Source organism: Topomyia yanbarensis, chromosome 3 (genome assembly GCF_030247195.1).
Source record: "Topomyia yanbarensis strain Yona2022 chromosome 3, ASM3024719v1, whole genome shotgun sequence".
Lineage (NCBI taxonomy): Eukaryota > Metazoa > Arthropoda > Insecta > Diptera > Culicidae > Topomyia > Topomyia yanbarensis.
In genome coordinates, this window is record NC_080672.1 from 101,681,296 (window position 1) to 101,704,942 (window position 23,647).

Consider the following 23,647-nt stretch of genomic DNA (forward strand, 5'->3'; position numbering starts at 1 on the left):
CTGATCGAAATGCATTTCTGAGCTAGAAAAATGTTTATGTGTGCGTTTAATCCAAAATATGACAATTATGAACATTTACACATGCTATTAAATTTTCGAAACAATTTAATATTTCCTATAAAAATCAATGTTTTAGAGATTGTTTCACGGCGCGTTGAATTTTTCGCACTTTTATATTGCATATTATCGGAAAACTGGCAATCGCATGCAAATTTTCTCAATTATGAGCTAAAAAAGCTGGCCACTTATATTATCGATTTTTATTTGCATCCATTTTGGTAAAGGAATATCATATGATGGATATATTTTTTTCCCAAGCTGATTCTTTTCGTCTATACACCAAGCTATCTATCTAACAAAGCAGTTTCGTAGCGCACTAGAAGTGTTCTTGAAGAAATTCATAAAACTATCAAGACTTAAGGTAATCTTATATTAGTTTTAAGCCGCTCTTGAACACCACTATAAGAATGTATTGATAAGACCCAAAAAGTTTTAAGGAAACCTTGGAAAATACTCTTGAGAACCTTCTTAAGAATGGGCCTTTTTCCTCTTAACAGGGGTTTATGGTTGTCTTGAAGCAGTGTTGTAGAGTAATTGGTTTTATGTTCGGTTTTATGAAGCTAATTTTGAAGATATCTTCGAGTGTACCATAAAACTAAATTTGTTACTTGGGAAAGGTGGCCAAAGCTGGAAGGATACGGTGGGCAGGGCATGTTGCAAGAATGTCGAAGAAAAAAATCCTGCAAAGATGGTGTTCGCTAATGATCCGGTTGGTACAAGAAGGCGAGGAGCACAGAGAGCACGATGGGCGGACCAGGTGGAACGTGATTTGGCGAGTGTTGGGCGTAACCGACGTTGGAGAGCTGCAGCTACAAATTGAGTACTGTGGAGGCAAATTGTTGATATAGTGTTATCATGAAATTGATGTTGAACTAAATAAATGAATGAATGGTTGCTTCCCGGGTTTTTAGCATTGCGTTCAAAGTTTGCATGGGATTTTATATGAGGAAATCAAATAATTTGTATTTACGTTAATAAAGATCACTAAATATGAAAAACCAGCTTTATAGAACTATAGTTCAAACCTTGGTTAACAACTTTGTCGAAGACGGTAACTAGCTACGAATTTTAAAAAAAATAGTTATAACGATTTTAAAACTTATGGTTCAACCCAAATACAGAAATTCATTATTTCTTCCAACACTGTCAGGACACCAACGACATCGATACTTTAAACTTAAATAAATGACAATATAGTCGTCGCAGAGACTTGGTACCTTTGAATGAAATATTCAGAATAAATTACTGAATAACGCAGACGTTTAAAAGAAGAGGAGGGGGGGCTTCCTGATCAGAATGTAATAGCAAGATTATAACAGAATGCAATTTTCGTAGTAAGCTGTGTTATAAATCTGGTCTAACGGTAATTAAAATCATAGAAAATATAACATAAATATTGTCTCATATCGCTGTACTGCTTTTTGCCGCGGTCAAACCTGAAGTAGCTGCGAAGTTTGGACCCCAAACTATAACAAAGGTGTTCAGAGGATTAAGTCCGTGCAACGACGCTTTTTACGTTTAGCACTTCATAGGTTGCAGAAAATACAGGAAGGGCTCTGTTCGTTGCTGATACTTTACGAGGTCATCTGGATTACCCAGGAATATTGGAACAAATTAACATAAATGTCGCACCTCGAACAACTCGTAACAACCTTATGCTCCGATTTCCATTTCGACGCACTAATTATAGCACGCATGGAGCCATTACTGGCCTCCAAAGAATATTCAACCGGGTCGCATCTGTTTTCGACTTCAATTTGTCTCGCCCAACTCTGCGTCTACGATTTTCCAGAACCTTCAACGGACCCGTTAATTTCGGCTGATTCCTTCATTATCTGATGTGTAGTTGCTGTTTTTTCACTCTATTACTATTATTTTACCAAACGTTTGAACCGATTTGACTGTTAGCAATAAGTTTAGCATTGAGACATCATTAGGGCTTTGAATTGCCTGTTTGTATATATGAGAAATATAAATACAAATACATGTAAACGGGTAAGTGCGAAATGTTTCGAAACAACCCGACCTGACCCCTACCCGAAACAAATATTTTTATAGTACCCTACCCGACAACAAAATCCAAACCCGCCCCGATTCCTACGGGTACGGGTTCGGGTTGAGTATCGGGTAAAAATACTCCTACCCACCTATCACTTGTGCATGCATAAAGACGGTACTGAAAATTGGATCTTCCATAGAAATCGTAATTTCATCTGATTTGGGTGGCCAGTTTAAGAAATTTTAACTTTTAAGTCCCTCTACACAAGGTCCGTCAGGCATGCGTCAAAACTGTTAGTGGTAGCAAACAGAGACAGCCTATAAAACGTGGTATTGATGATGTAGACGCTACCATACCCTTAGAAACTGTCACATATACGTTTTGACGCATGCTAGGACTTTTGTATATAAGGACTTTGCTCGTTGCTAAGAATGAACAAATTACAAAAGCCAACTGTGACCAAAGCATTTAACGATTAATAGCTACCGTAAACCGGGGTGACTTTGATCACCGAAGTGACTTTGATAACACGAAACTTTTTTCGTAGATCGCTTATTAAATCAGAATGGTCTACCGAATCATTTTAATTTGAAAGGATTTTTACTCTAAACTGATAAATAACTGATTTGTTATACTTTTTGGATATATTGTTCGGTTTTTGGGTACAAAAACTACAAAAAAACCGAAATATGACTTTACCTTATTTTTGCAAAGCTTCGTATAGTGTCTATTTTTTACAAAAACAAATAAATCTCAGATTTGAGTAAGAGTAATAAATTACAAGCGAGTTTTTTTTCTCTTTAGATTGGGATGTGCCAAATTTAGTTTTAAGAGTTTGTTTATTTTAAATAATTTTTTTGTGAAACTAGTTGAAAATTATTTCAAATTATGTTAAGCTAAAATTCGCAACATTTTTATATTGTTCAATATTCCAACGTGTTTAAATTAATGAAACTTTTTGTACATTGATAAAGCATTGAAATAAAACAATTTTAGAAGTTTTAAAGGTTTTCAGAATATTTTATTTAATTATACGATTATAAATTTTGGTTGCTCGAATTTTGCAGTACATTGAAATACTTTGTATAATACCAATTAACATCTATTTAACAACGAGCATCTTTCCAGAATAAGTTTAAACAAACATTTGAATGAAAAACATTGACATCAATAACTTAATGTGGGTGAACATGCAGGTTATCAAAGTCACCCCGGAATGCGAAAACGGACTTAAACTTTAAATCATTTTTGGAAAAATATCTGTAAACGGACAATTTTAGGTAAAACCAATAAAGGTCCAATCTTGTTCTCCACACATCAGTACATGGTTTAAAAATATTAAACTTAAAAAAAATGTGTTGCGTCTAAAAATATGTAATGATTACTTCGAAAAGTGATCAATGTCACCCCGGTTTACGGTACTACGAATATCAGAAATAATTTGAACATTCCCTTCGGTGCGATGCTGATGTCTTTACAAATTTTACAAAAAAAAAATTTCGACAAACGTTTTGAAACATTCCTATACTATTCCCATAAGCAAGACAATTTCAAATTATCACGCTTGTTACAAGCATGATACATTTTACTCCTGTTTCCCACAACCAATTTCCGGGGGAGGAAGCTGTAAAAATTCTGTACGAGAAAATCACCCTCCGTCGGATCCATTTTGTGTGGCATCATAAAATTTCGCAAACGTTTTCTGCTCGTAAATTGCCAAGGACAGTAGGTATTAACATCAACAACAACAACATCAGCAGAACATTTTCCGTCGCGGATGAAATTTACGGTTCAGGAAATTTAATAAGTTGCCGCTTAAAATTGGTGGCGTCTTCATGATTGTATGTCATTGCATTTGCGGTTAGTTGTATTCACTGCTGTAAGAGCGGAATGTTTCGGAAAACTGGAATGTCCTTTGATGTTTACTAAAAGTATCACCGAATTTGAATTATCTTTCATCCCAGCGACAGCCGGATTAAATTAGCTACAAGGTGATAGTGATAGTTTGAAAACTGGAATTTATTGTTGATGAGAAAATTTGCATTACTATGTAGAAAAGTGCATAGTTGCTTTTTTCTTCAAATTAAAGATTAACTTCATCGGTAGTATAAGCATACAAATTTGATGTAATGCATTAATACGAAATAGCACGCATCTCAAATCCCACTGAACTAGCTAGTTTTAATATTATTTTCATTGCGTATATCAACTGGAAAATTTAAAAAATGGGCATAGAACGATTTGCCTACCAGAAATTTTCCACCCAGCCCGTCAGGACGAATCAATATCAACAACAATCAAAATCGTTCCCGCTCGGAATGCTACTTCCGCGGCACAACTGCAATACACATCATTCATGAAATACAAATTCACCGATCAGCACTACTTACCGTTCTCGCCCGTTCCGCTGCCCTGGTGCTTCGGCAGATTCCAGTCGCGTACCAATGTTTGTATGTTGCGTTTATTCTCCAAACCACCCGCATAGTGTGGGAGTGCATTATCGCGTGCCAGTGACTGCATGCTACGCTTGGGTGCAATCGACGGTAGCATTCCGGTGCGCAGCAGTGATTGAAAGTTCCGCTTACCGGGAAGCTCATATTTCCTCGCAAGCGATGCAATATTACGCTTTCCGTTCCGCATGTAACCCGAACGGAAGGCAGACCCTAGGTTTCGCTTGTCGTCACTCCACTCCTCCGGCAGGGATGACTCTTCCGCATCGGGCTCACGGTTCGACGGAAGCTGTCCGTTTTTCGCTAACGTTGCAATACTTCGCTTGATGTAATCGGAAGGTGTTCTCAGCATACCAGCGCGTGCCAACGAGCCTAGGTTGCGCTTTCCGAATACCGGCCCATCCCGCAGCAGGGACCGGTAGGATCGTTTGTCTTCATAAGGGCCCGTGTTCTCATAGCCGCCGTACTCGTCCAGCGATTGATAACCCCCGTCCGTCGGGTCCCTCTCCAGGATGTTTCTTAGCTGGTTTCGCAATGCCGCCGCGTGCATTTCATAGCCCTCCTCCGGATACGTTAGGTCCCGCAGTAGTGATTCCAGTTCACACGGTTTCAATCGTCGACTACCTTCTGTGTACTGACAGTTTGCCTGCGGGGGAAGAGGGAATAGAGAAAAACAAACATCAATATTGTGACGAACGCAGCGCTATTCATCAGTTGACAATGAAGAATAGAAGGATATGCCGTATTTGTCCACCTAAAGGTGTGATTACTTTTTCTCATCATTCCATTTCAGAAGGACTTTACATACCATCAGTTGAAAATTTCCAAGGCAATCCCAATTATCTTTTCTCGGTGTTTCCAATAAAGGTGAATTTTCACCGTTTCTTCATTCTCACCGTTCCGGTCATTCTTTCTCTGTCTGTTTTCCAGTGGACACGTCCATAAAAAATCCTTAAGAAAGGAAAAAAACAAAGACTCACGTCCAAACAAGGAATATATAAAATCCCAATTAGCTTCGGTAATTATATACACATTTCATTACTTTTAAGGTCTATCCGCACTAGACCGATCCGATCCGATCCGACCCGACTTTTTCATCTTCGGATTCGCTCGGGTTGTTGATGTGATGGTGTTGGTAGCATGTCGGGCGTCCGACGCAAAAAAGAATCGTTGCCAACGATATTCCTCGAACAGACTCTCCGACTTTTTTCTGCTTCTCCACCGACCGTCTCGAACAGAGAGAGAGAGAGAACGTGTGAGCCAACCAAAGCAGGTAAAATGATTCTTCTGCTGGTGTGGGACAGCATGTTCGTCCACTCAGAAGGCAATAATATTAAATTTTCGTCAATCACTTTTGCTTCTACCCATGCTTGAACGGCTTGACCAGAGGCGCATATGAGATAGCGGACAGATTTGTTTTCCAACCGGTGCGGAATTGATTCTATGCCGGGATAGCTAGGATTTCTTCCGATTTTACTTTCAGGTTGTTTTTGTTGCCGAGCTGGATGTTCAAATTTGTTTATGAACACCGTAACGTAGGATATTTGTGCTATTTGCGGGTCCCGGTTGTATTTTGTACATCGGTAGGAAGAATGTTCTCGATTTGTTGACAAATATATCATTTTTGCTTGAAGCGAAACTGAGGCATGTTCTAACCCCGACTGCTGTTAAAATGCATGAAATGATAGCGTTTGGGTTTACAACCAGACTCAGTTTCGCGGTCAAGCAAAAACGGTCGAGAAAGGAGGCTGACAAAATCGGGTCAAAAAGCTGATAAAATCGGGGGCTGATCAAATCGGGTCTCCACCGTACCAACTTTTGAACAAAGTTTTCCTATTTAAGATTTGAAGATTGCGAAGTTTGTAGATGGCGCAAGATAATAATTGACTCTTCTTTGAAATCCAAGAGGGCGACTTCCTGTTACCTCAAAACGCTGGAGACAGTCATCAAAATTTAAAAACCCAAGATTAGAAAAATTTTGAAGCCAAGAAATTTATAATTTCAACGATTCCAAGCATTTTCAAATCAGAAAGACTGAGAATTCGAAAATCTAAAAATCAGAAATAAAAAATTCAAAATATTCAAATTTAATAATTTAGAAATCCAAAAAATTTAATATCTTAAGATTAAAAATTTAAATACAGTGAAGACCCGTTTTTATCAGACCCTTGGTCAATTTTAGGCTGATAAAATGGGGACATTGATGGAATCGGGACATATATTTTTCTTTCTTTTTAAGACACCGAAGCTCTTAAAATATTCTTCTTTGGTCCCCAAATATAGCCTCATAACCTTTCCTGATTATTTAGCCTAAACTTCGCTTCGACGGTCTGACAGAGCAAAAGTTAAAAAAAATATTTTTTTTTGCATATTTCGGATCTTTAAGATGAGAAAATATGCTCAAGAAAGGATTTACTCGAATTCAACTTGGCTCGTCTGCTAGAACCCATCAAACTACCAAGTATCATTTTTCATATGAAGCTGATAAAATCGGGCAAAAAAAGCTGATAAAATCGTGTGCTGATAAAATCGGGTCTTCACTGTATTTAAAAATTTAAGACTTACAGATTTTTAAACATAAAAATTTTAAAATTCAAGAATATAAAATTTTCAAAAATTGAAATATATGAAAATTCATTAATTTAAATTTTGGATTTTAAGAAATTTAAAAATTTGGATCTTTACATTTTTAAGAAATTAAAAATAAACTGATCCTTTCGTTGGAATAAAACGGAATCAAAAATACTCATACTCGTCATTCTCTCATTAGATTGCCAAAATTTCGCGGTCTGTGTAGGTGAGTGGTTTTTTAGGAAAATCACGATGTTGCTATTGAAGAATTGCAGATGGGGATGTTCAAAGATGACGGAAGTTAATAATTTGCCTTAGCTGGAATTTAGTGCTTCTAGAAAACAGCAATGTTAAAACTTTATCCGTATGAATTTAAATCAAATAAAATTTGGAATTTTTAATTTATTATCCAATTCATGAACTTCAAAATTTAAGCATTTAAAAACTAAACAATTAAAAAATAGGATGTAACATTTTTAGAAACGTTAAGATTTTAAAAGTTCAAATCCAAAATAAAAATTTGGAAATAAAACAATTCGAAAATTTAAAAAGTTAGAGCGCTTAAAATTTTAAAATTAAAGATTTAAAATATTAAAAAATTAAAAAGTTAAAACTTTAAATATAAAAAATATGAAAATTTAGAAATAGGGAAATTCAAAAATTTAAGAATTTAAAAGACCAAAAATTAAAAAATAAAAGAATTAGAAATTTATAAATTGCAATATTTGCAAATATAACAATTTTAAAATTTAATATTTAAGAATTCAAAAATATTAAAATTTAAAGATTCAAAAATTTGAAAATTTATGAATCTAAAGATCCAAAAATTTAAAAATCCAAATATTTAAAAACTTAAAGATACAAAAATTTAAGAATTTAAAAATCTAAGAATTTAAAAATTTAAGAATATGAGAATTTAAAAATTCGATGATCCAAGAATTAAAAAATTTTGAAAGATTAAAAATTTAAAGATCTAAATATTAAAAATTCAAGATTGAAAAATTTAAGAATTCAGTTATTAAAGAACATTTAAAAATCAAAAATTTGAAAATTAAGGAATTCAAAAGTTGAAGAATTGAAAATCTAAAAAATTGTAAATTTGAAGATTTAAAAATGTGTAAATTTAAAAATGCAAAGATCGTAGAATTTGAAAATTTTATGATTTAGAAATATTAAAATTGAAAAGTTCAAAAATTTGGAAATTTAAGAATCTAAAGATCTAAAAATTTAAATATTCAAAAATTCTAAAATTTAAAGATTTAAAAACTTAAGAATTTAAAAATTCAGGAATTTGAAAATTTAAGAATTTGAAAATCTGGTGATTTAAAAATTCTAAAAGTTTAAAAATTTTAAGAAATATAAATTTAAAAATTCAAGATTCCAAAATTTTAAAATTTAAGAATTTGAAAATCCAAAAAATTAAAAATGTGCAGATTTAAAAATCTAAGAATCTAAACGCTTTAAATTTTAATATTTTAGGATATGAAAATTCAAAAATTTTAATATTTAAGCATCTAAAAATTTAAAAATTGTGAAATTTAAAGATCTAAAAATTCAAAAATTTTAAAACTTAATTTTTTAAAAATTTTAAAATCTAAGAATTTAAAAATCTAAAAATTTATGAATTAAAAAATATAATGATTTAAAAATATAAAAAAAATTCAAAGATATTTAAAAATTCAAAGATTTTAAATTTTTAAATTGTTTGAATTTTCGGATTTTAAATTTTTTTATACTTTGAAATTTTTAAATTCTTAAATATTTAAATTTTAGTATTTTTAAATATTTAAATTCCCAAATTTTTAAAAATTTAGAAATTTCAAAATTCAAGAATTTAAAAATTTAAGAATTTAAAAATTCAAAAATTTAAGAGCTTAAAAATTTGAAAATTTAAGGATTTAAAAATTTAAAGATTTAACAGTTTAAAAATGTAAAAATTCAAAGAAATTAAAAAATTTAGAATTTAAAGATTCAAAAATTTAAAAATTCGGTTATTAAAGAACATTTAAAAATTTAGGAATTCAAAAATTTATGAATTTAAAGATTTAAAAATTTGTAAATTTAAAAAATCAAAGATCTTGGAATTTGAAAATTTTATAATTTAAGAATTCAGAAATTCAAAAAGTTTAAAAATTTAAGAAGTTAAGAGTTTAAAAATTTAAAGATCTAAAATCCAAGAATTAAAAATTCAGAAATTTAGAAAGTTTAAAAATCAAAAAATTTAAATTGCTTATATATTAAAAAATCCAAAAAAAATATGAATCTAAAAGTTTAGAATTCTTAAAATTTGAAAATTCAAGGATTCAAAAATTTGAATATTTTGAAATTTGGACTTTTAAATCAAGAAATAAAAAAATTTGCATATAAAATTTAATAAACCAAAAAATTGTACATTCAAGTGCATCAATGTCCAATTTTTTTAAATGTTGTGCTTTTGATTGTTTAACCTTCCACATGTAAAGCCTCTTGCGTTCGTATGTTGAATGGCAACCTAAAAGGTTCCCTGTTCCTAATTAAATTTATTTCCATCTAACCGCAATTAAAGGAACAACATGCAAAGCAAGGAGGAAAAGTGGATTAACCCAAAGCGGTCCAGGGGCCAAGCGCACAAAGCCGTACATTCCTAAACTTTTACTGTCGCCAACTTGTTTCTCAAACCATCCGACTATTTACTAACGTTCAAAATCTCACTCCTAATTTTCCGATCTCCAAGCTTTGTGAACCCATTTTTTCTTTATGACGGAGGCTTCTTCATCTTCAAGTGCTACTGCCATTATCAATAGTTCTTCTTCTGTAAACTTTTCCTTTTTCTGTTTACTAGCTATAGTATTATAGGTTATTCTTTCAATTTATCACTAAGCTTTTCTCCAAAATGATTTGTTTCTTTGTTTTTACAACACTACTTTATGACTAAACGATCGACAACGGCCAACGCGAAAACGCCATCCGATTCAGTTTAACTACCATTTCTTCGACTCGAGCTTTCCAAGACACTCTCACATCAAGGATCTCGTAGTCATCATGGATTCGGCACTAACACGCAAACCACACACCACGTACACTGGTTAAAATCACTATTGCGCACAGGCTCGCTCAACGCTAGAATATTGTTCTGTTGTTTGGAATCCGTACTATATACCAGAACGGCGTTGTCACAATCGAGGCCGGCCTACGCCGGTTCATACGCTTTGCACTCCGACATCTTCCTTGGCAAGACAGATTTCAGGGTGGATTATCCTATAATCCTCGGACGCCTGGATCTTCAAGCCCGCGTTTGAGCTGTACGCAATAACTCTCTTTTGCGATTACCGTTCAGGAGAACCAACTATGATCGCCAGAGCGCTGTTACCGAAGTACAGTGTATTGTCAACAGTGCAGTGTGGCGACGGCTTTTGAATCCAACCTGACGAGGAATTCGATAAAAGCTAAAATAGGGGTGGGCGTAGTGTAGATGGTAAATCGATTGCCTTGTACGCAGCGCACCTGGGTTCGAGTCCCGACCCCGGAAATAGGGTTTGAAAATTTTTCATAAGAGATTTTTCTAGCCCGAAGAGGCGAATGACCTTAAGGTTAAAACCTCTATAATCGAAAAAAGCTAAAATATTTGCTATCCTGAAATGTAATTAGTTTAAGCAACCACCATTGAGGCCAAAGGGTCTGTTAGTGAAGATACAACAAATAAGGGACCATCAATATACCACGTCGACAATTAAGGGGAGGGTAGGGGTAACGAGAAAGCTCACGCTTGTCCATGGGGAACGGGTGGGGGTATTGAAAATGCCCACGTGGACTTATCATTATAATTTTGTCTTTTAAAAGAAAATGAAATAAATTTGCAATGTCATTCATGTGTGCGCTTACCTTCAAAGTTTTTCATGATTTTGAAATAGTCAAAGTGCCTATAACAGCATAGTATGTAATAGCAAATCATTAAAAAAATCAGAGGAAATCGTGCGAAACAAAATCAGATTTTTTTCTGTCTGAATCATTTGATTCAATCTTCTGTAACTCGGTCAAATACCTCTAGTTTTGGATTTGAAAGCGTGTGGTTGAAATTACGAGGCCAATTCAAGAATCCATACGTTACTTCAATTTTATGTTATTATGATGAATCTTTAATACATAAATATAAAAGATTATAATTTCGTTCAGAAATGAGATATTTCCATGAAAATTTTGCAAAAGACGGAAGCAGTGGAGGATATTCTGTGGTTGAAGTTTGAACGATTTTCATTGACCTTCTTCGTCATAGTAGTCTAACACAAACGAAAACTTTTTGAAAACTCCTTTTTTATTAAATTGCCCAAAATATGGGAAACTCCACGTAGACATAGTATGGCGGGCGGGGGGCAGATAGGGGTAAAGAATCGTCCACGGAGGGGAGGAGGAGGGTAGAATGACGGTTTTTTTGTCCACGTGGTATATGAACGGTCCCTAACAAATGAATGGCTGGCGTCCAAAAGGGGCCAACCCACATTTTTCCGAAATCGACATTTTTTGGTAGTTCTAAGTAATCCATGTGCTGCTATTTAAGAATTTTGAAAATAATTTTTAAATTTTTTGCTATTAGCAGTCAAAGTTGACCATGAAGGTAACCCCAGTACTAGGTACCCCCGGGGTTAGCCCCACGAATTACGAAAATGCTCGTGAATTGAAAAGTAGTGCATGTAATGATCTTATTTTTTTAGGCAACATGGGTCAATAAACTACTAATAAACTAATGTATTTTTACAATAAAATCAATGTTAATTTGGAAATGCGGAAGTTTTTTTCATTTCCTGTAAAAAATTCAAAATGTGGGGTAGCCCCTTTCGGACGCCAACCATTCAAATAACAAAATTCATTGTAAGGTGCACGCTCCACAACGCCTTGATATACAATATATATATATATATATATATATATATATATATATATATATATATATATATATATATATATATATATATATATATATATATATATATATATATATATATATATATATATATATATATATATATATATATATATATATATATATATATATATATATATATATATATATATATATATATATATATATATATATATATATATATATATATATATATATATATATATATAATATAATATGTATCAATATATTATACATATCGAAAACATATGACGGCTTAAAATGTTAAATGCGCCGCCCACACCTCTGCACGAATGGTGACATATCACCCTATTTCGTCGTGTTTTCTTCTACAAACAATTTATTTTACGTTATTAAAACATCTAGAAGTTTGTAATTTAAAATTATATAGGATCACATAGGTTTCTACGACGTACCGATTTTGCTGTACTGGTTCACGAAACTTCTATAGTAAAATATATTGCGTAAGAGGCCTAAATGAAATTGCAAAATAAATACTAAAATAAGTCTTGTCTACAAACTTCGCAATCTGCAAATCTTAAATAGGAAACATTGTTCGAATGTTGGTATTTCCAACTTAAGTTTTCTAATATCCGCTCCGCATTCGGCGACTTTTCCTGAAAATTCCACATTATTCATTTTAAAAAAGATTCTGTTATATTTCAAGAAAAGGATTAGTTAACAAATTTTGTTTTGTTGGATTGGAAGAATTCTTTAACACACATCATTTTCGTGTTTTGTTTTATTGCTTTGAACTGGTCTATTTTTTTTACATAAATATTGTTGATACGATCAATGCAAACAAAGAAGTTCGTTGTTTCAATAATAAAATAAGACCATTATTAGAATCAATAAAACGCTCGGTCGAATTAAGAAATATTAGGGTTCGACCATCATAGTATGCCCCGATAAAAACAATTAATGTTTAGTTGAATTGAAATATGCGCTGTTTGACCGCGAAACTGAGTCTGGTTGTAAACCCAAACGCTATCATTTCATGCATTTTAACAGCAGTCGGGGTTAGAACATGCCTCAGTTTCGCTTCAAGCAAAAATGATATATTTGTCAACAAATCGAGAACATTCTTCCTACCGATGTACAAAATACAACCGGGACCCGCAAATAGCACAAATATCCTACGTTACGGTGTTCATAAACAAATTTGAACATCCAGCTCGGCAACAAAAACAACCTGAAAGTAAAATCGGAAGAAATCCTAGCTATCCCGGCATAGAATCAATTCCGCACCGGTTGGAAAACAAATCTGTCCGCTATCTCATATGCGCCTCTGGTCAAGCCGTTCAAGCATGGGTAGAAGCAAAAGTGATTGACGAAAATTTAATATTATTGCCTTCTGAGTGGACGAACATGCTGTCCCACACCAGCAGAAGAATCATTTTACCTGCTTTGGTTGGCTCACACGTTCTCTCTCTCTCTCTGTTCGAGCCGGTCGGTGGAGAAGCAGAAAAAAGTCGGAGAGTCTGTTCGAGGAATATCGTTGGCAACGATTCTTTTTTGCGTCGGACGCCCGACATGCTACCAACACCATCACATCAACAACCCGAGCGAATCCGAAGATGAAAAAGTCGGGTCGGATCGGATCGGATCGGTCTAGTGCGGATAGACCTTTACGAAGTGGCTACGGGAAACACATGATGTTTACGTGTGGTCACTTGGATCGATTGACCGAAACGCGTGGTAGTACACATCAAAAAATGTAATCGAAGATCTGGATTTTCATGATGCCTAAAGGAAAACAAACTATATTCGGTGGATTCAGAGCAAATGAAGCAACTTCTGGGTTCAAGTAGAATTCTGGAGTGTAGATACGCGAAACTTTACTTATATCTATTTGGCATTCGATCAACAACCTATCTTAATTTAAAGACGTGACTCACACAACGCATCAATTCTATAACCGCCGTGATGATTATACCGACTGCATTTCGGTTGCATTTTCGGGTGATTCTCTAGCCCTTCTGGTATGGTGAGAAAAACAGAACAATAGTTCTCCGAATGATATATTAAATCCACCCAATGCTGGAGGCGCCCATTCATCCTGTGCGCGCGTTGAATACCTAATTCGCTGCCGAATGATGCAGTGGATAATTTATTTGCTTGGCACTTCGCTCATCGTGGCACTAAACACAATAAATTAGGTATTGGTTTCGTATGCTGTGAATATTTATTTAGTGATAGTACTGCATGAACTTAAACATAAAAAATATGCTAGGTTCTATTTACCAGAATTGCATGATATGTTTGCATTTCACTGTGCAGTTTAAAATAAACTGCTCTATTCAGCGGAAAAAAGAATACAGTTTATTTAAACAAAATTTTGGAAAGAAATCCTCCAGAATGAGTCCCAAATAGCACAGTTTGAAATTGTATTATATTTTTGGGTGCGCGACGTTTGGCATAGACACGTTTGAAATAAGTACGTTAGGCATAATGGATGTTAGGCATAAAGGACGATTGGCATAATATACGCTAGGGATGATGGACAGTTGGAATAATATACGTTAGGTATAATGGACAATTGGCATTACTTTCAAATATATATGGTGATGAGCCCATTTTTGCCATGTTTCTATTATCGTGAATGTTCCAAAATTCATTGTACTTTATTCACAATTTTGGGAACAATGTTTTTACGGCGTAACGGTGGCCCCGGATGGATGAGGATGGCATGATACAAGAAGTTTAAGTTTAGTCGGTAGGATTAACTACTTCAAACCAAGCAGACACTACCACCACCCAATTCCATTTCTTCTCGACAATAGACATACACCCAATTTATTGAGCTGAGTCAATTGGTACACAATACTCGGCCTTCCTGATAGCAAAGCAAATCTTCATCGTTCCGTCGACGTATCTCAGGACGCTCTCCGCAGTGCTGCTTATAGCTGCTTTAGTCCTGGACCAGCAGTTCTCAAGGGGAGCATCGATGAGCTCCTTCTCCGGTGGCAGCGCTGGTTCAAGATGCTGCGCGTACGTTATCGCGGTGTTGGTTTCCCTCAGTCAGTCCAGGTTATACCGCGGCGGGTGCCGGTATCTTACACTGTTCACTACGGATAGTTTTGGACGCAGTTTAGCCATCACCAGATAGTGGCCCGAGCCGATGTTAGCGCCCAGATAAGTCCTTACGTCGATAATGTCCGAGAAGTGCCGTCCATCAATCAGAACATAATCAATTTGCGTCTCTGTCTGTTGCGGTGATCTTCAAGTGTATCGGTGCAGGAGGCGGCGCTGGAAGAATTCTATTCTATTCTAGAATTCTTCTATTCGTAGATTGCATACTAACGATTATCATGTTGCCTATAGGTAGTTCAACTCATCTTGCTTGTGAGATATATGATCGGGAATGAACTTTATCTCTTATGAGTTCAGTAAACCAATAGCATGAGAACCGTTATTGCCACGACCATCTTCACCGATAGTTAGGATAGGGTAGGAAATGTTGATGTAATACCTACTTAAAGAAGGCCCCCGACTCAGCGACGCTTCCCATGGAGCGGGATCCAACACAGCGAGAAAATCTTTGAGCTGAGATTTCGAACTACATAGAAAAGGGATATGCGCATCGCGCCACCGAGGAGGAATTGAGGAATGCTGATCCTGGACGGGTTTGTTATTTATTTTTGGGAACAGTGATAAACCCGAAGAAGCCGAACAAGGTGCGAATGATGTGGGATGCATCTGCAAAAGTGAATTGAGTCTCGCTCAACACAATGCTTCTCAAAGGTCCTGATCGGTTAGCGTCATTACCCGCTGTGCTCCTCCGTTTTCATCAATTTCCCGTGGCAGTTTCGGCCGATAACAGAGAGATGTTTCACCAAATCTCTATACGTAAGGAGGACCGTCATGCGCAGAGATTTCTGTGGCGAAGCGACCCGTCCTACGAACCCGGAGAATGTTGCGACATTCGGCTCAGTTTGCTCGCCAGCATCAACTGAGTATATAAAAAACAAGAATGCGACGAAGTTCGCCAGCAAATATCCGAGGGCCGTAGAAAGGATCATTAAGAACCACTACGTGGACGATTTTCTCGACGGTTTCGAGAGTGAGGAGTAGGCAAAGGAGATGTCTTGCCAAGTGAAAATGATTATTTCTGATTTCTGGACACCTCGACTCAGGACGAATTGAGAAAGGCTGAGAACGAGTCCCGACGAACTGGTCACACTCACCCAAAATTCGAAAATTCCCTTAGAAGAGCGAAGGCCGATCGAAAAAAGCAGTGCCATCTATCAGGAATCACCAATGCTAGACGAATTCGGAATTCTTCGTTTCGATGGTCGAATAAAGTCAGCCGGAAGGGCACCATATTCTGCTAAATTTCCCGTCATTCTCCCCAAACAACATGGAATAACAAAATTGATCATCAACCATTATCATTATATCCATCGATAAACCTACTCAGACGCCGTATTTTATGAATTGCGACAACGATACTATGTACCCCAACTACTGGCCGCAGAGAAGAGAGTAGCTTCTTGTCTATGGTGCAAAATATCTTCCGAATGCACGACTGGCGTCATTTGTCCGTCTGTACAGCAACGTCGGACTCGATCTTTTTGGTACATAAGAGCAGTCCATGTCGAACTAGTTCATAGTCGAACTACAGAAGCCTGTGTGATGAGTGTCCGTCGCTTCGTAAGCCGGAGGGGTGTATCCGTAGAGATTCACTCCGATAACGGCACTAACTTTCAAGGAGCAAACCGTTTGCTGCAAGATCAGATCAGCAAACCTAATGAAGAGTTAGCAGCCACGTTTAGCGACAAAATGGATGTGTATACCACCAGGTGCACCTCACATGGGTGGGCCCTGGGAACGGGTGGTACGATCGGTAAAAACATCGGGCCGAACCTTAGACGACGAAGCTCTGTTAACGTTGGTGGTCGAAGCTGAAGGAATTGTCAACTAGAGACCGCTAACATACCTCCCGTTGAACTCCGAAGAACAGGAAGTTCTCACTCCCAATCCCTTCCTTCCTGGAAGCTCCAGCGGAGCGAAGCAAACAGTAGTGGAACCTATAAACACAAGAGTAACACTCCTGGGATTAAATTCAACTGCAAGTTGATACACTCTGACATCGATGGATACGCGAGTATCTGCCAACACTCACGCGGCGTACGAAATGGTTTGGCGAAGTGAAACCAATCGCAGTGGGGGACTTGGTGTTCATAGTGGATGATGTTAGAAGAGGACGTGTGCAACATGTGGTGACGGGGCAAGATGGTCGAGTGAGACAGGCTGTGATACAAACTAGTAAAGGTCTTATGCGTCGTCCAATGTCGAAGCTTGCGTTGCTGGAGGTGTCTCAAACCAGTAAAACTGAACCCGGAACTGCTGGTACCCATTGTTACGAGGGTGAGAATGTTGGATATTGGGCGTCCTGTCCGATCACTCGCAAATACACTTAAAGGGTTTAGATTGTCAGGCGCTGTCTCGTTGACGTCCTACAAGCGGAACTGTCATCATACTCGCTCGATGGAAACCAGAACGGAGTGGAGTTAAAACATGTAATTATAATTATAAACCCATTTTGTCATGCAAAACTAAATTTGTTTCTACTTATAGTTTAAATTGATTGAACTACTTAAAACTAAATTGATTATAACCTCAAACCTACTTGCTACGCTAAATTTGTAAGAACATATTGTTAAAGATTAAAACTTATTGAACTAATTAAAATATATTATAACTTAAAGCTATGCACACAGTGGTGTTCCAAATCGGGTTTTTATAATTTTGGGGGAAAAACGAGGTTTTTTCCCGGTTAAAACGGTTTTTTCGCGGGAAGATTAGGATTTTTGCAATTTTTTGATATTTTAGTAATTGAACATTAATGTATTGTTATCCAAACATTTTTATTTTATTTATGAGCATTATTGTCATAAAGTTTTGCATGTATATGAATTCTGAATGGTTTTCCTCGATTGAATCATTGTTATCCAACATTTCTTTACAAATATTGTGGTTAAATAAGTGATAAAACTTTTCAACACGTTTTGGGCTGCGTTTCTTACTGTGAATGCACCTAAACGTACTAAACACTTTTTCTACTATTGCTGATGTAGTTGATGCCGAAAGAATTTGGATTGTGATTTGTGAGAGTTCTGATTACTGTTCATACGAATGTCAAGGACACTCCCTTTTTTTGCATATTACTTACACTTTTACTTTTCACCGAACTAAATAGGTATTTTCTAAATTTTGTGTGATACCTACCTTATTTCGCTAAAAGTATAGCAACCCCTAAAATGAGTAACAAGCAGAATAAAAGTAGTTTTGGCATCACACGATTATTCTAATTTTCACTAGTCAGAGTAATAATGACTATTATTCCCAGTATTATATGAAACAAGTTGGAATATAGAATGGACCGAAATTAAAGTCGTAAAACCCGTTATAAATATACTAGAATGTGAAAATTGGATTTGAACTTCAAGTTTCAAAATCGGGCAGGAGCTTTTCGATTATGTCATATAGAATGAAAACCGTAAAAAAGTATATCCGGTTCTTACAAAGGACTTTTCTTTATCCAACTTTTAATCTTGAATGTAACGTTGTACGAAATTTCCTGTGAGCAAATTATACTGGAGGTTCATACTTGCCGACTTTATCGGGTGAGAATATTCTAAGCGATTCTCATGCTCAAGGATCTCTGTCCGATTTTTACGCTTGATGTTTATATTCGATCTTTACATGCTAAGATATCTGGAGTTGGTCCTACAAAGTATGTTTTATCCTTGCAACTTTTATTTTCGGTCTCTCAAATGTAAATGCAAGATTCTTTAACCCTCCGGAAGTCGCGCTTATGGCCCACTGAACGAGCAGCCGCTGGTGCCCTAAGACGATTTCGCTAGATTTTCAGAGCAGCGTGCACTAGCGCGACTGCCCAAAGGTTAAAAAACATTAAATGAACATCATACATTCGATAAAACGAAAAAACCCATATTTCGTCTGGTTTAAAATGATTTGGGAAAAAACCCGGTTAAAACCCAAAAATACCGCACAGAGGGCGCCAACACTTACGTTTCATAGAAGAGAGGTAGAATATCGGGATGTTCGGAAGAATTACTGCAAAAATGCCTGTTTAACAACTTTTTAGAAGATATCTAATACCTACTTCTCTCCGTTGAAAAGTTAGTGTTGGCGACATCTATGCGGTCACAGATGGAACTAAAATGTTCTAACCAAAACATGACTCGTACTATTTACTTTAATTTTTCTGAACATGCTATTGAGCTAAACCTAACCTTTATTTCACGAAATTGTTTAGTTCGTGAGAATCGAGTGCTGATACAAAACCATGCACTGCTAGGCCCCATGCTAAACTGACTCAGACATCACTTCGTTAAAAGTTTAATAACTTTTTTCAACAAAGCTGGATTGACTAGCATTCTTCGACAAAGTTGTAGACAAGTAATTTTTTTCTCTTATTTTCACTTACAGTGATAATACGATACATGCAGTGCCACCTAGCAGCGAAAATGCGAGCTAGTGGGTTTTCACCATGTAAATTGTCCAAAAATCCCATCCAAACTTCAGGCACGTTGGTCCGGTAGCTAGACTTGTCCGATTTGCTTCAAATTTAAAGCAAGTACTCCTAGTGGGACTAGGAATCGACTTAGGTGTGAGCCGATAGAGGTCATTTTTTTCTTGTCACTCTAATAACCAACCATGGAGTCATAATTTAGAGAACTGAGAAAGGCATAATTACACCACTAGGTGGATTAAAACAGGATTTTTTTGGCTAGTTTAAAGGTGCCAATTACTTTGTTTTACATTTTAAATTTTTTAAATATTTTGTATCATGATTCGGCATACCAACTCTGGCACTCATTTAACCATCGCTGTCACCAGACACAACTTATCTATCTAATACCTATCTGTACTCCTAAACAACAATTGAAAATTAAGGATCACTCCCGCCACCCACAGCACCCTTTATCTATCTATAATATCTTTGTCAAACACACGAACGTCAACGGAGACGATCAAAGACACTTTTCAATCATCAACCAGCGTTGAAGGGTTCTCTCGAGTGGAAAAGCTGATGGGACGGAAGCGCTGTATCAGTGACGCGCCGAACCGTTTTACTACGTGGGTGACAATAATATCGGCATCCAGCAGTGATGAGTGATATCGCATAAAATAATATTAGAGTGGCTCTCCAACAAGCGATCCAAGTACCTCCTACCCCCCTCGTTAGCGCACGGATCGGAAAGTGCTAATTATCACGATTAAGGAAAGGGTCTCGTGTTTCTCTGGTCGGAGCCCTTGCGGTAGGTAGAAAATAACTTTTGCCGTCAGAAAATGGTTAATCGCTAACATCCAACGTGAAAGTTGCCACTTTTGCGTACACTCCAGCAGTAGGAGGATACTACATTACTATAGGATTTTTCGGTGGTCGTGACTTTTTCCTAAACAGAATCTGCCACCCCAATCTGTAGGAGTAGGGGGAAATTTCCTTCGATGATAATAGGCAAGTCTTCAATCATCATCATGATGGTGGAAAACGTTGTGCGAGGGTAGAAACGAATTTGCGTGTTCGTAAATGAATGAGCGACTTATAAAATGCCGGGTTACTAACGAGATTAAAGATGAAAAGCGAAGGCTGGTCTTTATTCTAGTAAGCTGGTCGGAGGAGTAATGCGAAAAGTTTGCTTGCCTATTATGGTGAACTTCGCGATCTTGTTATATAATTACAAACACCCGCCTGATTTATGAAATGTTCAACGAAAATTCGCTACATCTCACGGACTTTGGCCGAGTTATTGTTTAAGGTAAGTGAATATTTTCTGAAACTATTATATACAACCATGAACATTGAAAATTTCTCGAACGAACGGGACTGAAACCAATTATCTCATATTCAAGTCTCACTTGCACAACGATCTTACCTTCAAAACGTCTCGAAGAAAAACAAATCTTGGTAGTGTAGACAAAAGCACGTTCTTTTGACTAGTCACGAACATACCGTTTATCATTATTCGTTTGTAAGGACAGCAGATTCCTCTTTCAATTTGTGAGCTGAGAAGATAGTATACAAACAGAATGACATGACGTGCCTGTCGTTCGAATCTGGGATATTCATTATTATACATTGAGGAAGCACATATATTTATACATCGCGAGTGACGATGACGACCTTGGTTTCATGGTTCTGGAAGAAATCTAAAAATCAACAATCTTTTTGTGGAATTTTTACTTTCTGTTTCGACAGGTAGGTGCATTGGTGCTTATGTTCGTTGGAAGCGGACACATATAGGGCGACGAACCCATTTTCGCCATGTTTCTATTATCACCCAATCCATTTCAAGCCGTTGGTTAGAGCGGTGTGTGCCATCTTTGTTCAATAGGGGCACTCGGTTCAATTTCACTGTTTTCAGCGCATTTGTGTTATTATATTGGTTTTTTTAACATCGAAGCAAAGCTGTTGATGTCAATTTTTACGCATTCCATTGGTTGTATGCCGAGAAACCTATGAATTAGTGAAGCACCCTGCTTAGTATGGTGAAAATAGAGACTTTACCTCCTCTATTTCGCGCTATATAATATCATAACAACACAGTGGCGTAGCCAAGGGGGGGTTTTGGGGGTTAAAACCCCCTCCAAACCAAAATATTTGAATTGAAGAAAAAAAGTTTGATGCTGACTAGTGTATTAAATATTCAAATAATTATTTTCCAGTTTATTATCCGTTCATTACATTAAGAACCTAATGTTTTAAACGTTATGGCGACTTTTTGTAAATTGTGAGAATGGGATCTTGTAACTAATATTTTAGTGAGGATCCTATAGTTGATAAATCATGTAAATATCAAGCAAAATAGCTCAATGAAAACGCCTACATAGAAACTAACGAAAAATGACGTTTACGCTTGTCTCTAACAGGTCAGAATCGGTTTTTATGTGCATTTGATTTTATTGGGTTATCACTTATATAAAGTGCCACTAGCTAGGATTGGTAATAAAAAAATGGAAAAATTTTCACGCTTTTCGCTATTTATGGTGTACATTTGGGTATCGAATTGAATGGCACCAAGATTCCATAATTTGGAAACCATCAGCTTTTAGAGGTTTAGTATTTAGCAGCATAATTTTGTTGATATATTTTTCCAGTTGGATGCATTACTAATTCCAATCAAATTTAGTTCGAAACTTAGTGTCTTCAGCAAAGTTTTCAAGAATATTATTGCAAATAGCTTGGTTCAAGATATGAATGCAACCCGTATTTGTGCGATATAGGCCATATTGCACTACGAATTCCCTTACTAACGTTTATAGGCGGCAACAAAGAATTTGAAAGAACACCTTGTAGATGACGTTTACTATCCTAGTATGCAAAAGTGACTTCAACGCCACTTTGGTCAAATTTAACTTTTTCATATCTTTAAGTTCACTACGAAAATTCACATCTTTCAGTGCAAACGACTTCAAATAAAAATAAAAAATAACCTGTTGAAATGCGAAAAGCAAAGTGGCCTATCAGGATGTTTATGTCACCGATGACGAGCTTAACATTCCGCCATAGGCAGCTATCATAGACATGCTCGAGCTGCGCATAAAATGCATCCTTTTCGGCTTCGTGAGGTCAGTGCACATTAATAATGCTCTAGTCGAAGTAATGGTCTTTGATCCACACTGCACACATCCTTTCGCCTACCACTTGATCGCGCGTTGGCGCATTTTGCCCAGCTCTCGTGCCGCTCGATCCCCGCATTTCCACACCTGCTCCGTCAATCAAAGCTCTTCCAATGCTACGGTTTCGAAGTTGCGAGTTTTCAGCTCATCCTTTTCTGCTTGATTGTTAGTAAAGTGGTGTTTTTGGGCCACTCGTTGAACTTGACCTATCATGTCTCGTAGCCCGTCACCCAACATAACTGACACCTGCGACAGGTATTTAGTTCTGCCTACGGTAGGGTTATAGCGCCCATGCCCGCTCACACCACCCCATTTCGCTATTACTGCAGAACACGGTAGTACCCAGTCGATCGCGGCCTACAGATTAAATGTCATCAATAGACCCGCAAACATTTTTGAAAAATCTAAGATTTTCGTCAAAACCCCCTCCAAACCAAATTTCTGGCTACGCCACTGTAACAACAGTTTTAACAGTTTTTTGACAGTTTTTTTTTTAATTTCGTCCCCCAAATTGTGTAATGTTTATGATGAATATTTCCTAAGATAAATAGTACCATTTAAGGGTAATTTACACAATCATGCGGAGGTGTGATATTCTTTAGAATGTATCATAGCTTGTGACATAGAATTTTTAGATTTAAGTTTTAGATCTATTGATCTGGTTAGGAAAAAAGAGGTTTTTGATTCCGGAAACGACGAAAAATAAATACAAGTGCGAAGCTCTTTGCGATGTTTCAAACCTACGATTATTGCATTCCAATCGTGCGTTTGGGATAACTTTTTACTGGTGATAATAATCTCGGTGATTACTCTTTACTGGTTGAGGTTCAGGCTTTCGTTTCAACATACCCCCCATTTCAACTTGCCCCGGCGTGGCAATATAATGAGACAAATCATCAATGAGTCCGACAGTGGAGAGGGAAGCGATGCTTCATGCCAAATGTTGAGGCCCAGGGACACCAAATAAAATATAAACATGTGGACGGTCAATGCTCAGTCAGTGCAGTTATTCCATAA

General features: G+C 36.5%; 1 protein-coding gene across 2 annotated transcripts in view; it reads right to left on the reverse strand.

Annotated features, from left to right (window-relative positions):
- Positions 1 to 23,647, reverse strand: part of LOC131692195 (neuropeptide-like precursor 1) — a 147,584-nt gene that overhangs the window by 49,157 nt on the left and 74,780 nt on the right. For both annotated transcript variants that reach the window (XM_058979106.1, XM_058979107.1), the window contains exon 2: positions 4,450 to 5,155. In XM_058979106.1, coding sequence (XP_058835089.1) covers positions 4,450 to 5,155 — 706 coding nt within the window. The remainder of the gene's footprint in view (positions 1 to 4,449; positions 5,156 to 23,647) is intronic.